The sequence below is a fragment of the Dama dama genome, chromosome 19 (assembly GCF_033118175.1).
Source record: "Dama dama isolate Ldn47 chromosome 19, ASM3311817v1, whole genome shotgun sequence".
NCBI classification, from domain to species: domain Eukaryota; kingdom Metazoa; phylum Chordata; class Mammalia; order Artiodactyla; family Cervidae; genus Dama; species Dama dama.
Genome location: NC_083699.1, coordinates 24,880,334 through 24,895,397, shown reverse-complemented (window position 1 = coordinate 24,895,397; position 15,064 = coordinate 24,880,334). Strand labels below are relative to the sequence as shown.

Genomic DNA, 15,064 nt, shown 5'->3' with positions numbered 1-15,064 from the left:
CTTCCCAGAATCCTGCTACTCCAAGAATCGGAAGCCGTCTTGTTTTTGTCATGTGCTCAAGAAAATGGAGTCGATTTCAGTTCATGATGCCCTGATGTAAAGCCACAGAGCAAGGCAATCAAGAGCTCTGGTCCTGGGGCTTTCCTGGTGGCTCAGTGGCAAAGAATCTGCCTGCCAATGCAGAAGACAAGGGTTCAATCCCTGATCCAGGAAGATCCTACATGCAGCTGAGCAACTAAGCCTGTGTGCCCTAACTATTGAGCCTGCACTCTAAACCCTGGGAGCCAAAACTACTGAGTCCAGCTGCTGCAACGACCAAAGCCTGCGCACCTTGGAGCCTGTGCTGCAACAGGAGAAGCCACTGCAATGAGAAGCCCACACACCGCAACTCGAGAGGCGCCCCCGCTCACCACAAGGAGAGAGGCGCCCCTGCTCACCACAACTAGAGAAAACCCTGCGAAGCCCCAAAGACCCAGCACAGCCAAAAATAAGTAAAATGATTTGAAAAACAAGGGCCCTGCTCTTTCTCCCTATGTGACTGTAGCTGTGTGTTAACCTCTACAGGTCTCAGCTTCATATGTATCTGTCATGACCATTCAATGAGAGAATACATAAGCCTAAAAGTTGAAAAAACATATATATGAGCAATGATAAGGATGTTAATCACAACGAATTTATAAATATATTGCCTAGTCCCACATTCTATACTGATATGTTCTACCCATCTGGAGTGAGCATTCACTCACTCACACTGGAGCGCAAATGAAGGGGTCAGTGAGGATAGCCGGCCTGAGTGCCTGCCTGTTACACATGAATGGCCAACAATGGGTCTGGACTAGGGTTCCTTCCAGCTCCTGCATTGATCCTGTGTCCCAGTGCCTCCCAAGCCCTAGCAAACCACTTGGGGTTCCAGGTCCTTGTCCCTTTCATCCTGTCCTGTGTCACTTCAATTAGCTGGCCCAGGTACCAATATGTCCCAAATAAAGATAATCACAGTACCTGGGTGTTCAGAAGAGAATAAAGACTGGGAAGACTCAGAGGAAGCCAAAGATAAATGGCTCCACAATTCTTCTTTAGTCAATGGCATTTTTTTAAAATCACTGAACGGGGTGTTAGTGTCACTTATCTCCAAGTAGCATCATGAATAAATACAAAGCTCCCATTGTGGACAGAGCAATATACTTGCAAAATACCCTCAGAGTATACCAGGTACGAACATGCACTCAAAAAAAGTGAGGAAGAAGCTAACTAGATGAATACACACACACACACACACACACACACACACACACACACACACACCCTCGTCAGACACCAAAAGTAAAAGCAGGTGGCGTGAAAAAGTGGATTTTATACAAGTTGATCCACTCAGCAATTTGCTTCTTATAGATTCTATTACACATACTCAGTTGCAGAGGGACACAGTCTTCCAGCCAGTACGTTGGGTTCCAACCTTACTGTGACCAGCTCAACTATTCTCTTACTGAACTGGAAACATCAGCTTCATTTATGTAGGTAAAATAACTTTTCATCTAGTTTTTTCTAGTGTGTTCTTTTTTTAAAGATACAGAGTAAATTTTGAGGTTTTATTAGTTGATAATATGTTACAGTAATACAAGTAGGTGGAAGATTCTCTATCCTATACTACTTTAAACTATGTTCTCTCTTTTATCTAAAGTTCCTTTGTATGATTCATCACCAAAGACTAGATTTGGTTTTTAAATGGTTTAGAACACCAAAGATCAATTTCAGGGACACAACGATCAGCAAAATGCCATCAGAAAAAATACCGTTCATGAACGGCTAAATCGTTTCAGATTAATTGGAATTGAAATGAGTTTTAATTTTTTTCCTAAATTTTTGTTATAGTTAAAAAAAACAAGTAGTGAAGCTACACGGCAGCATACTCTATTATGCAGGATAGAAAAAATTAAGTTTTTCCATGTAGTTCACTATGGAAAACTAAAACTAAAGGGAATTTCCCTTCATTTTCTTTATATATTGGTGAGCAAGCCTAGGTATTAAAAATAAGACCTTTGGGCAGATTTCAGTCTAACTAACAACCTAGTATTGCACTCAATTACAGGCCAATTTACCATTTGTCCCATAATCCCAATCACTGCCAAAAAGCTATCACCAGAATGCCCTCCAACACTTCCTACAGTAGAACCTCATATGGATCAGAGTATCTATGTCTCTCTCTTTTTCCAAAGTGAATGACACAGAAGAGGCCCCAGTATTACACAAACTAGAAATTAACAGAAATGGCCTAGGAGCAGTCCTTAAAGAACTACATTCAAGGAGCTTCACTATACCTGGAGTTTACTTAGATAACAAGATTCTGGAGAGCTGATGCATTAATGGAATAAGACTTTCGGAGATCTTAGGAGGGGGTATCTTGCACACAGAAGAGACGTGAATTTCTGAGGGCAGAGGGTGCACTGTGGTGGGCAGCCTTGTAAAAGGGCCCCCAGTGATTCCTGCCTGCTAGTATTCACATTCTGTGTAATCACTGCTCTCGAGTGGGTTAGACAGAGTACTCCCTCTTGCCCTGTAGTTGCTGCTCCGATGAAGTCAGCGGCCATAATGTAAGCACCTCCATGGAGAGGCCACTTAGCAAGGAACAAACGGAAGCTGCCTGCCACTGGCCCACAAAAAAACCCTAAACCCTGCCAACAACCACTTAGGTGAGCCAGGAAACAGACCGACACTCAGACATGCCTCATGGTGACTGCAGCACTAGCCCACACTTGGATCTTAGTGTTTCCAGAGGCCCAAAGCCACAGGACACAACTGAACTGTACCTACACTCCTGACCCACAGAAACCAGACAACCAATGCTGTACATAGCTACCAAATGTGAGTAACCTGTTACTCAGTAATAAACAACTAAGAGATATTTACCTCTAAAAGCATCATGTGGGTAGCGTCACAGTATGTACTTGAAAGTTTCATCTAACTTGAAAAAGTACGTGCTATTCTCTACTGGAATTTTAAGGTCTCTTTAAAATCTCTGGATTTTTCAGGGGATCAAATTCCATAAAACATGAAGACAATGCAAGCTTTCCCAAGTTGATTTAGTTCACTTAAAAGTCAATAGAATACTCAAGGTATTTGACTGTGTCACTTATATATGACAGGCCCACTCAGCATTAAGGAGCCTCTAATAAAAGCAAAAAAAAAAAAAATCCAAGATAAATTTTACTTCTAGAAAATCACATGCAGACTCAGAGATAAACTTTACTTCCATAAAATAATAAAGGAAATTTTTTTTTTATTAGAAAGCTTACAAAAAAACTTCCTTACCTTGAATGCACTGCAGTGTTCCATCCTCCGCTCTTATTGTGAAAGTCTCACCTGGATTAACTTGAACGAGAATAACCTGCCAAAATAACACATTAATTTCAATTTTTTTAAATTTATTCTTATCTATTTATTTGGCTGTGCTGGATCTTAGTTGTGGCATGCAGGATCTTCAGTTGTGACATGTGGGATCCAGTTCCCTGACCAGAGATCGAATGCAGGCCCCCTACATTGGGAACACTGAGTCTGAACCACTGGACCACCAGGGAAATCCCTAAATTTTCAACTTAATACAAGAACATCTGGGGATTTCTCCTCAACAGTTTCATTACATAAATTTATGTACTAGACAAGAAATATGTGGCAGAGAATCTTGTATAAACATAAAACTTAGGAGATGTCTTAGATCTGCTTCAAATTTGATGGGGGATAAGTACATGCATTTGTATTTAGCTAAGTGAATTCTCCCGTGTTATAACAATGGAAAGCAATTTATAAGAAAAAGGTTTTGGGAGAAAAAAAGTATCTATGTATAGGACCTGGAAATAGTAATGAACAGTATAAGTAGGACCCATCAAACACACAAATCTTTAAATCTATTACCTAAATGTTTGTTTTAGTTATGTAACATAGATATTTTGTTATCAGAAGACAACTTCCAAAAGAATAAACCATGCATGCCATGGCAAAATACGTGCTTTCAAGAATCACAGAATTTTAGTTTTAATCTCATTCAGTTTCTTTAGATAACAAAAGGGGAAAAATAATTAATCTATTATCTAAATATAAATGAAAGGACATAATCCAAGTTTTAAAAACTGTTGTTAAAAATCATCAGGTGCAAGATTAACACTATTAAAGTAATGACTATATATTTCTAGAAAGTGGAAGGATGTCAATGTCACATTCATATTAAAGTTCTTGGAGCAAGCCTGGTTCCTCCCTGCCTCAAAACCATCAAGCACACTGTTTTCTCTGCCTGCAATGCTCTTGCCTGCACTCCTTCATCTCTACACTCTGCCCACCTTACTCTTTCCTCCCCCAGCCACCACCCATTTATCCTTGCCAGATTAAGGACTGGCATTTGACTCTCAGGACAGGACAGGTCTTGCACTATGGATTCTCAAAACACAAACAAAATGAAACTCAGCTCCTTCCTAAAATCGATAATTGCAATTCATTGTTGTTGTTGTTCAGTCACTAGGTCATGTCTGACTCTGCAACCCTATGGACTGTGGCACACCAGGCTTCCCTCTCCATCACCATCTGCTGGAGTTTGCTCAAACTCATGTCCACTGAGTCAGTGATGCCTCCAACCATCTCATCCTCTGAACCCCTTCTCCTCCCAGCTGCCTTCAATCTTTCCCAGCATCAGGGTCTTTTCCAATGAGTCAGTTCTTTGCATCAGGTGACCAAAGAATTAGAGCTTCAGTATCAGTCCTTCCAATGACTATTCAGGATTGATTTCCTTTAGGATTGACTGGTTTGATCTCCTTGCTGTCCAAGGGACTCTCAAGAGTCTTCTCCAACACTACAGTTCGAAAGCATCAATTCTTTGGAACTCAGCCATCTTTATGGTCTAACTCTCACATCCATACATGACTACTGGAAAAACCATAGCTTTGACTAGACGGATCTTTGTTGGCAAAGTAATGTCTCTGCTTTTTAATATGCTGTCTAGGTTGGTCATAGTTTTTCTTCCAAGAAGCAAGCATCTTTTAATTTCATGACTGCAGTCACCATCCACAGTGATTTTGGAGCCCAAGAAAATAAAATCTGTCATTGTTTCCACTTTTTCCCCAACTATTTGCCATGAAGTGATGGGACCAAGGATGCCATGATCTTCGTTTTTTGAGTGTTGAGTCTTAAGCCAGCTTTTTCACTCTCCTCTTTTACCTTTGTCAAAAGGTTCTTTAGTTCCTCTTCACTTTCTGCCATTAGGGTGGTAAAGGAATTATTTTTGTGTCTGTCTTTCCTTATAGAGCCTTAATCCAGGTTCTATAAAGGCAAAATCTGACACAGAACAAGTGCTTGAGAAATATTTTTACTGAATGAATGAAAGTTATAAAACTTATGGAAAACCACTGCAATCATTACTTTGAGAAATTAAGCTTTCATAATATGTAATGTTAAAAGTCAACTTTATTTACTATGGTGGTGGTGGTGGTTTAGTGGCTCGGTCGTGTCCGACTCTTTGCATCTCTATAGACTGTAGCCTGCCGGGCTCCTCTGTCCATGGGGATTCTCCAGGCAAGATATGGGAGTGGGTTGCCATTTCCTTCTCCAGGGGTTCTTCCTGACCTAGGGATAGAACCCATGTCTTCGCCTTGGCAGGCGGATTCTTTACCACTCAGCCACCTGGGAAGCCCATATGGACCATAATTTATGTATTTTTTAAAACTATTTATTAAGATCAAAACCATTTTATCTTTAAAAGCTAAATCTTTAAAGTCTATGTATTTTGCTTATACTAATAATTCCAGGAAACATTGTTGGGATATTAAAACATTTTTAATCTGGAAATACATTAACTAGAAAAAACAAGACCATTCAAGGAAAAGCAGTACAAGTTTCATCCCTGGTGCTTCTTGTTATCTTGAATTATAATAGTTATTTCAAGGCAATTTATTTTTCCTGTACAGTAACTGTGTCAATAATTTTTCAGTCTTAAGCATTCAAATCCTCACCAATGTAAACACACTGTGCCATTTTAAGAACGCAAAAGGAAATCCCTCCCGATCTCTATGGAGTGATTAAGACATTCTCATTGCTTTCTTGAAACTGAATTTTTAAAGTCCTTCCTAACATGAAAATATTTTTGACTTAACTTTATTTCTATGTACACATAGAATATAACTTAACTACAGGGGAATAAAACAGTCCAAGAAAGAAAATTATCAATCTTTTTTAAAAAATTCTTAAACCAATTCTAACATCACTGTAGCAGAGCAGAAGGCATCTGCTTTGCATTTACGCCTTTAGGGATAGATCTATAAGATATGCCTGTCAAATTATTTAGTCAGGGAAAAAAAAAAAAATCAGTGGACACTAAGACTATGACCCAGATATTCTCTGACAATCTTAAATGCATATACTCTCTTCCACTACACTCATAACTGTCAGACAATGTGTCCTAAATGCAAGTCCTAAAAGTACAATTCACCAGTATTATGGGAAGTCCCAGGCAAGAAAAGGGATATCTGAATTGGAGCATGTTCCCGGTTCTATCGCAAAATCTGCTTATCACATTGCATGAAAAGTGTCTGCAACAGTTTCTCTGTGGCCCCCAACACCAGGCCACATCTCATGGAATGGCTTGGAGGCAGCCAGCCTCCAAAAGCCATTTATGCCTTCCCCTCGCTGCTCCCGGGAGGCCCATTCCCGACCCCCACCCCATCTCTTCAGGGAGAAAGAGGATAGGTAAAGGGCTTGCACATATCCTATTAAAATATCTCTCTTCAAATGTTTAGTTTCTGTAATTTTCCCTGCTGCTGTGTTTCTATGGCAACCAGATTATAATCTACCAAGTTACCTCAGAAACCAGGCAAATCCCCTGTGTCCCAATATCAATTTTTCTTAGCAAGAGTGAAAGTCATTATTTGAGCAAAGCATATTCATCTTGGCACCGAGATATTTTAAAAGAAAGCATTTTATTGTACTGAAGCGGATTGACCACCATGCTGTTTTTGCTGTCAATGAAGGAGATATAAAAATAAACTTTTGACACACATCAGCCCAATGATCTGTCCCTAACCAGAGATATGAATGAGATGGCGGCAGCAGGCCTTGCATCGTGTGGCCCTGAGGAGCGTGAGTCACACCGGCAGGCTCCCTGCACTTAACCTTTTGTATCGAACAAGTCACTCGGTCTGTCTGTCTGTCTGTCTGTCTGTCTCTCTCTCTCCCTCTCTCAATCTGTCTCTCCCCATCCCCCCCACCCTCCTTCCCTCCCTCCTCCTTTCTTTCTTTAGCCACAAAGCAGACATTACAGTTACAAGTTCTCTTAAATACAGAATGTAAAACATAACATCACTGTCCAAACCTCATCATTTTTTGCCCACTTAGTAAGCATTTCCTGCTTTTCCAAATTCAGCACTAAAATAAGTCATGCTGTATTCTGTCTCTTGTCAGAGAAGGGAAAAAAAAAAAGATTTTTTTTTTTAACCACTGATAGATTTTTTTTCCCCCAGAGATGTTAACATAGAGCCATGTTAATCAAAGACATATTTCAGGCTACTATTGTTTTGTCAGATCTGTTTCAAATCCGTTAGTGCTACAGGAACCGAGCAGCCCAAAATAACCAAAGGCAGTTCATTAAGGTTTACTGAAAAATAAGTGACCATTCTTCCAAAGTCTAAAGAAACAATACAAGAGGCAGAATTAACATAACTAAGCAAAAGGCTAAACACAGCATACTGGGAAAGCTTCACCCAACAAGACAACTGAAGCAGGTATAACATCTTTCTTTAAAGGTATAAATCTAAATAGAACTCTGTTTCTGACTCACCAGAAGAGCAAAAGGAAGGCTATTTTTGCATTTTAAACTTTGGATGGCTGATTAACCAGAAGACTGTTAGCATCTAAGACTTCTCTTGGAGGCAAATTCCTAATTTTTGCCTCAAATAAAATACTACCAGGCACCCAACTAAATCATCACTGCCACGTATGTGTTCATCACAAAAGCTCCTGCTCAGACAGCAGTACTGACTGACCAAAAATGAAATGTTACATTTGCAGTATTTTCAAGAGTTAAATTCCATACCTAGTCAAGATATAAACAGTGCTAGGAAATCTCGTTTCACTTTCAGAGCTTTTCCCATTTGCCACATTCTGTGAAGCTTGTCTTACGCTTAGCTGTTTCATGTATGCATGAACATTCTCGTTTAGAGCAGTTAGGAATATCCAACAGACATCTTAAGAGAGAAAGGAGTATTACAAGCTAAAAGCTGCAGATGAATTCCAGGTAAGGACAGATTCTATCCAGGAAGATCTAACAACTTAAAAAGTGACCTCTGACTCCATGAAAGGAACAGTAGCACCTTCCTTCTGAACACACACACACACACACACACACACACACACACACACAACTTAAAAAGTGACCTCTGACTCCATGAAAGGAACAGTAGCACCTTCCTTCTGAACACACACACACACACACACACACACACACACACACACTTCAGATTCCCAAACTCCAGAAAAATCCTGGCAAGCTTCACCGAGGCTCTTTCACTCCACCCAAAGCCTCCATCATGACACACCACTGAGACTCTGGTCTCTGTGTCAAGACCACAGCTGGCCTCCAGCAAATCTAAATAGTAGCATCATCTGATTTTTGAGTTCTGTCTCTTTTAAGAAAAGGGAGATGATGAGGTACGAATGACTGACAATCACTTTTGTGGTAATAACATACACAAAGAAAATGTCCCAGGATTTAAAACATGAGCAGTTAAACTGGAAGGTCCTAGAAGATAATAGCAAAGTATTGACTGACTCACCTGCTCGCATGTCCAACCTGAAGCCTGAATCCAAAGCTGCCAGGAAAAGAACATATAAGACCAGGGAGCCTCCAAGGATACTTACACACTAGATCAAGGCAAAAGGACATCCAGACTTAAAGATGGGGAAACTGAGGCTTAGAGAGGATAAGTAACTTGTCCAAAGTCACAGAACTACAAAATGACAATCAGCACTGGAACCCAGCCCTGCCTAACCAAAACGCATGCTTTTCTCTTCTCCCACTTAGCATCTCCTCCTCCTCCCCAACAGGTGTGGGTTTCAGAGCCAGTTCTCTAGAGAGATGCTCCAATAAATGGCTACAAGGAGAGAATGCATTTAACTGGATCAAAAGCATGTCCCCAACGACAGAGGACAAGTTCTCTTCTAGAAAATCTGTGCTCACTCCCTGAGGCAAAGCCTGTTACTCGCAACATGGCAGTTGGGTGGTACGGAATCCATCCCTTAATTAACAACAAACAGTTGCCTTTAAACTGGGCAAGATTTATTCTCATAAAGTCATTGTCAAGTCCTTGAATTCCCTTAGAAACCTAGGACAAACCAATAAGCTAACCATTTGATTATTGCTATCATTAGGTGCCATTTCTCATGACCTAATAGGCATAAGAAAAATTAAAGATTACTCCTGAAAAAGACTGGGTCTTAAGCTTCTATACTTCTCAAAAGTCACCTGTCATTAACAAAAAAGACAGGGATGGAAGAATAGGTAACCAAGGAAAAAGAAGTTAGATGAACCAAGGAGAACATTTTAATGCACTGAAATCACACCAATGTCTGCTGAAAATATATACACTTGACCTTGAACCCTCTGCACAGTGAAAAAAATCTGCATATAACTTTACCGTTGACCCTCCACAACCTCTGATTCAACCAACTGCAGATGGTGTAGTACTGTGCTATGTACTTAGGGAGGAAATAAGCATAATATTTTACAATATTTATAATAATAAATATAAGCGGATGTATGTAGTTCAAACCTGTGTTGTTCAAGGGTAAACTGTATATTCAAATGAGTTCAATAACTGCATTTCATGAAGTAAGTATCCTTAGAAAAATTACTACTCTGTGGTTTAGTCACTAAGCCATGTCTGACTCTTGCGACCCCATGGAATATAGCTCACCAGGCTCCTCTGTCCTCTGTCCATGGGATTTCCCAGGCAAGAATACTGGAGTGGGTTGCCATTTCCTTCTCCAATTACTACTCTACTTCTTCTTAATTCAGCAAATACTGATGAGTGCCCAGAATAGGTGAGGCAGTCCATCAGGCCACAAAATAGACTTCAACAACACAAAGTTCTCCCTACCTCGCAGGATGACAAACAGGAACTTGCATGGGATGGGAGTACGGAATTGTTAGGGGAAGCACACTGATTGAAACCGCCCACCCTGGCCAGGCACCATAGTAACCATTTACATGAGTTGTTTTATGACAGGAGATCCTGATAAGGAATACGGAACTAATAAGCCACCACCAGCCGGAAGAGTTCGGGAAAGGTCAAAAGGAAACACCGCGTGTCTGTCCACTTCCCAGAATCCCTCTCGCTAGCATCCATCTTGGCTGAGCGATGCGTGTGCCACCAGGAAAGACTCTGAATTAGAATGATTGGCCAAAGACCACCCGGAAACGAATCCCATCACCATAAAACCCAAGACTGCGAGCCACTCGGCAGAGCGGTTCTCCTGGGTTCCCTTACCCTCCTGCTCTCCACCCGGGCGCCCTTTCCCAATAAAATCTCTTGCTTTGTCAGCACATGTGTCTCCTCGGACAATTCATTTCCGAGTGTTAGACAAGAGCCCAGTTTCGGGCCCTGGAAGGGATCCCCGTTCCTACAACAGAATGACTTAAATAAAACAAAACATTTACAGATAGTGATAAGGGCTACAAAGAAAACAATGGCAGCTTGTAAGAAGTTATACATTTCTACTCCCTTTAAATGTGTTGTGCCCTGAATAAAGAGATTCTATTACCAAAAAAGCTGTTAGCCAAGAATAAAAGTATAGCACTAACTTAGGTGTGAAAAATGCAGGATGTAATATAGATGGCCCAAACTAGGTTCAAAGCCTCTTTTAAGACAGCCACAAATGCCTGAATCTAACGTTTCAACTACAGGACTTTTCAGATAAAAGTCAAAAACAAAAAAGACCAAAAATGTGAGTGTAAGTGTAACTTTTCCCCAGCTAAGAGTAACAGTCACCAAATATCCCTGAGCAGCTGGAGCAGCGTTACATTTATTTAAACAAACCTGTTTCATTTTATTGATTCCTGGTAACTCAGCTGGTAAAGAATCAGCCTGCAATGCAGGGGACTCCACTTCGAATCCTGGGTCAGAAAGATCCTCTGGAGAATATATTTTCACAGTGTTATTGAGTACCCAAAAGATAATTCTTCCTGCTTTAGCTGAAATAATTATGTTCTCAGGAGAACAAAATTTGGCTCCTGTCATCACCATTTCAGGGTCAATTCTTATTAAAAATATCCACCACATGAGGTAAAACCACTTCCTACCCTTCAATTCCATCCACGCACCCCGTATCTCCCAGCTGGGCTCTGGCCACACTGATGGGGAGTCAGCAATTTGGACCACTTTTCATCTGATGTGCTTTGCACACTAAATCTTGCATGTCATCCTGCGTTTAGAGCCAGCTACCTCATGTCTGGTTTTTGGTTGGCTGACGCAGAGCAACGTGATCCACACTGACGTGCTAACTGATGTCACACCCCTGGCTCAGACGGTAAAGAATCTGCCCGTAATGTGGGAGACCCAGGTTTGATCCCTGGGTCCAGTAGATCCCCCGGAAAAGGGGATGGCAACCCAGTCCAGTATTCTTGTCTGGAGAATTTCACAGATGGAGGAGCCTGGCGGGCTATACTCCATAGGGTCATATGGGTGACTAACACACTTCTCTGGTAAACTGTGCACTGAACCTCATAGACAACCCTACTGTGGGAATCTCAAGGCTGCTGAAGAACCATATTTAACTGCCTACATTCCCAGTATTCTACCATTTTTAAAACTCATTTCGATGCTGGCCATGTGATTCACTGAACACTGTTCTTTCCCCACTAAGACATAATCAAGAAATAACATGCCCATGAAGAATGCTCTCATTCCTATAACTAATAGAAAATCAGTTCCCAATATTTTGTCTTTAAACATTCTAGAGTTAACTTTTCTTATTACTATTGCCTTATATCTTGTTCCCACTAACATAAAATTAGAAATGAGTGCAAATATGTAACATTCTATGGTTTTAGAAAGACTCTGAGTTAGAGAACTTAGCCTTTCCCTGCTCTGCACAGAACATTATCATCACTTATTCAGGCCATGCTTTTGTACTGACTAAACTTATTTAAAACAATACCTAATGTAATTATTAAAACCCTGATCATTCAACAAATATTTGCTGAGTAGTTACTATGTGCTAGGCACTTTATTAAGCACCAATGATTCTAAGATGAGAAAGATAAAAGCCTACTCCTATTTGTGTATTAGTGCGAAAGTAGAAAACACAATTAGTTGTTTAAAAAAAAAACATGATTATTCGCTATCAAGTGCTCTGGAAACTGAAGAAACCACCAAGACAGCAGGAAAAATTGTAGTTGGAAGTGACACTTAAAGGGAAAATGAGAAGATAAGCAAAAGAGCTATCACACGGAACAAGCAGTGAGCAGTTCCGTGCATTTAGAATGACAGTGGGCTAGAGAATTCCAATGCGGCTAGAAAGGCATGAGCAAGCACCAGAGGGGAAAAGGTGAGACTGAAGAGGCAGGCCAGGCCCACCTCAGAAAAGTCTTTGTTTGCTCTGCTTGAAAGTCTGGGCTTTATCCTGCGAGCAGAATTTTCCAGTTTGAAAGCAACATTGCTAAGTAACTATGATAGCAGGGAGAAACTCAAACATCTCTGAGATGGGAGATACAGCAAAGGTATTCATTAAACACCCAACTGTGACATAATTCAGGGGTTACACAGTTCTAAGTAAGAGTTTTCAAAGATAACCAATGGTTTAACCTTTAAATATGACTATCCAGATCACAGGGTTCGCTGCTGAAGAGTTCTGCGCCCCCCTGTCAACACCACGGTATCTCTGATTACAGAGGTGAAGTCATGGGCATGGCTCTCCCAGACGTAACTACTTGATTTTTCCTACTTCCTGTCACTCTCTCTAATTCTGTTATCCAACTGTGATTCTGTCACTTCCATTTCCACCACCCCTACCACTGATAACTGAGGGGCCTTCACAGCCTGTCCTTCTCGTGTCTCCACCTCTTCCTAGGCTTTTTCTCTCTTATTTCTTCCCTTTGGTTTCTTGCTCTAAAACGCTAAACACCAAAGCACTCTTCAGGCAACCTAGCAGTCCTTTCCTTTACTTCAAGTCAACTCATCAATCCAACAATGGACTACGTTGTCCACCTACTATGTTGCTGGCTGATTTGCTGATCAAAAGGAAAGGAGGACAAATAGGGTTTATTACTATTGGGATAATTGGGAAACAAATTTAATTAGGAATCAAAAGAGAATCATTACTTATTCTCAAGGGTTCCAAGGTAATCATATCCCCAAAACACCTATTCTCTGATTCCTAGATAACCCCATTTCAGACTAGTAATTCATTTTTTATATCTTTAAGCTATACTTTGCCTTTTAGCATATCATACATACAATTTAAAAAGTTTGAAAAATTAATTTAAGGACTCAGAATTGCAGATAAGGGTAAAAAAAAAAAGCAAGGTCATACAACCTAAAACTTAATTATTAAATTTAAGATGAATTTTTATTACTTTCTTAAGACTACAAAAAATAAGGAAGCAATACCACATATTTCTTCTACATGTTTGTCTTCCTGCCACAACATACGTTCAGGTAAAATTACATGGCATTCAGGCCAGACGTGTCTTCTAAGTAATACTATACTATGTACATGCTGAGTATTTAAGTCACTTTGTGCAAATTTCATTTTACTTTCAATTCACTTTTTAACTAAGAATTTAAAAATCAATGAAGATACCAAAGATACACAGTGAAAAGAACAAATCAGACACAGAGTAGCTGAGTCCCAGCTATGCCAGGCAAGGCATTTAGCATTTCTAACCCTGCATTTCCTGCTCTGAAAAGATGAAACACCTATCTTATGTGTGTGCTCTAAAGAAGAAAGCAACCTCCAGGCAGCCTGTAGAAGACCCTATACATAGTATATGCTCAATAAATAACTGTTATTAATATTTCTTTCTCTTCAAATTTCTACCAGTGACACGGCCTCTAATGAGAAAATTTGAAGAAAAAAACGTTTGCCACATCTGCCACATTTCATGTTCTCAATAAAATCTAAAACCAGCCAATTCTCACCTCTGACCAGATTTTCTGTTTGAGAAACATTCTGGCTTTCCTTAAAGGATCACCTCGCAGCTCATTCACAGTGTCTGTTTGGCTTCCGCGGATCCCAGCAACAATAGTGACTTTGGAATCCTTTCACAGTAGTTCTGAAATCTAAGCCCTTTATATCCACAAAATGGTGTGAATTACTTGGAACTGCTTCTAATTAAGATTATCACAAGGAAAGTCAGCAATAAAATGTAACAAAGTAACACCACAGTACCTAGGATTGCCTATTAGGCACCCAGAACTCCAGGAGAGGACCCATTTCTGACCAGTAAGCTGCCTTCTCAAAGCACGAAGGAAGAATTAAACCTGGCCAGCTTCTCTAAGAAGCATCAAGCGTCTGCCTTTTTAAACACTTAAGCAACTAGTTTGAAAAGTTATCCACCATTCAATCCAGGAAAACAGAATTATACAGCAGGATACTTAAGACCATTAAAAAGTTTAAAGACACTATCCAGATTGAAGATTCGAAGACAAAGAGACTGAAAATGCTCTTCAAAAATGTACTGCTTTAAGATGTTCCTCTCTAGACTGTAGTGCCAGAGCATCGCAAGCAACTGTTATGCACTTCCACTCAGTCTTGGAAGAACGACATCCCTGAGTGCATCACATACCGACGTGCACAAATGAACAGATTATTCCGACTCTTCCCTCACTCTGCACCCAGTCCAAATTCAGGACTGACACTAGGCTATGCAGACAGCAAAGGAAAAATGTGACAACGATTTTCCAGCCAGCCCCTCCCTCCTCCTCGCATGCCCTCAGCACACACAGGCGCGCAGCAGATTCTATGCACGTCTCTAACTCGGGCCAGTTTATGTACCATGACATCAGCGCAGTATAATGAGCCAAGTTTAAACTCC

The 15,064-nt window shown here is 40.4% G+C and overlaps 1 protein-coding gene across 3 annotated transcripts in view; it reads right to left on the bottom strand.

The window, feature by feature from the left end:
• The window catches only part of FNDC3B (fibronectin type III domain containing 3B), a 354,322-nt gene that overhangs the window by 249,192 nt on the left and 90,066 nt on the right, over window positions 1–15,064 (bottom strand). For all 3 annotated transcript variants that reach the window (XM_061168343.1, XM_061168345.1, XM_061168344.1), the window contains exon 3: window positions 3,307–3,382. In XM_061168343.1, coding sequence (XP_061024326.1) covers window positions 3,307–3,382 — 76 coding nt within the window. The remainder of the gene's footprint in view (window positions 1–3,306; window positions 3,383–15,064) is intronic.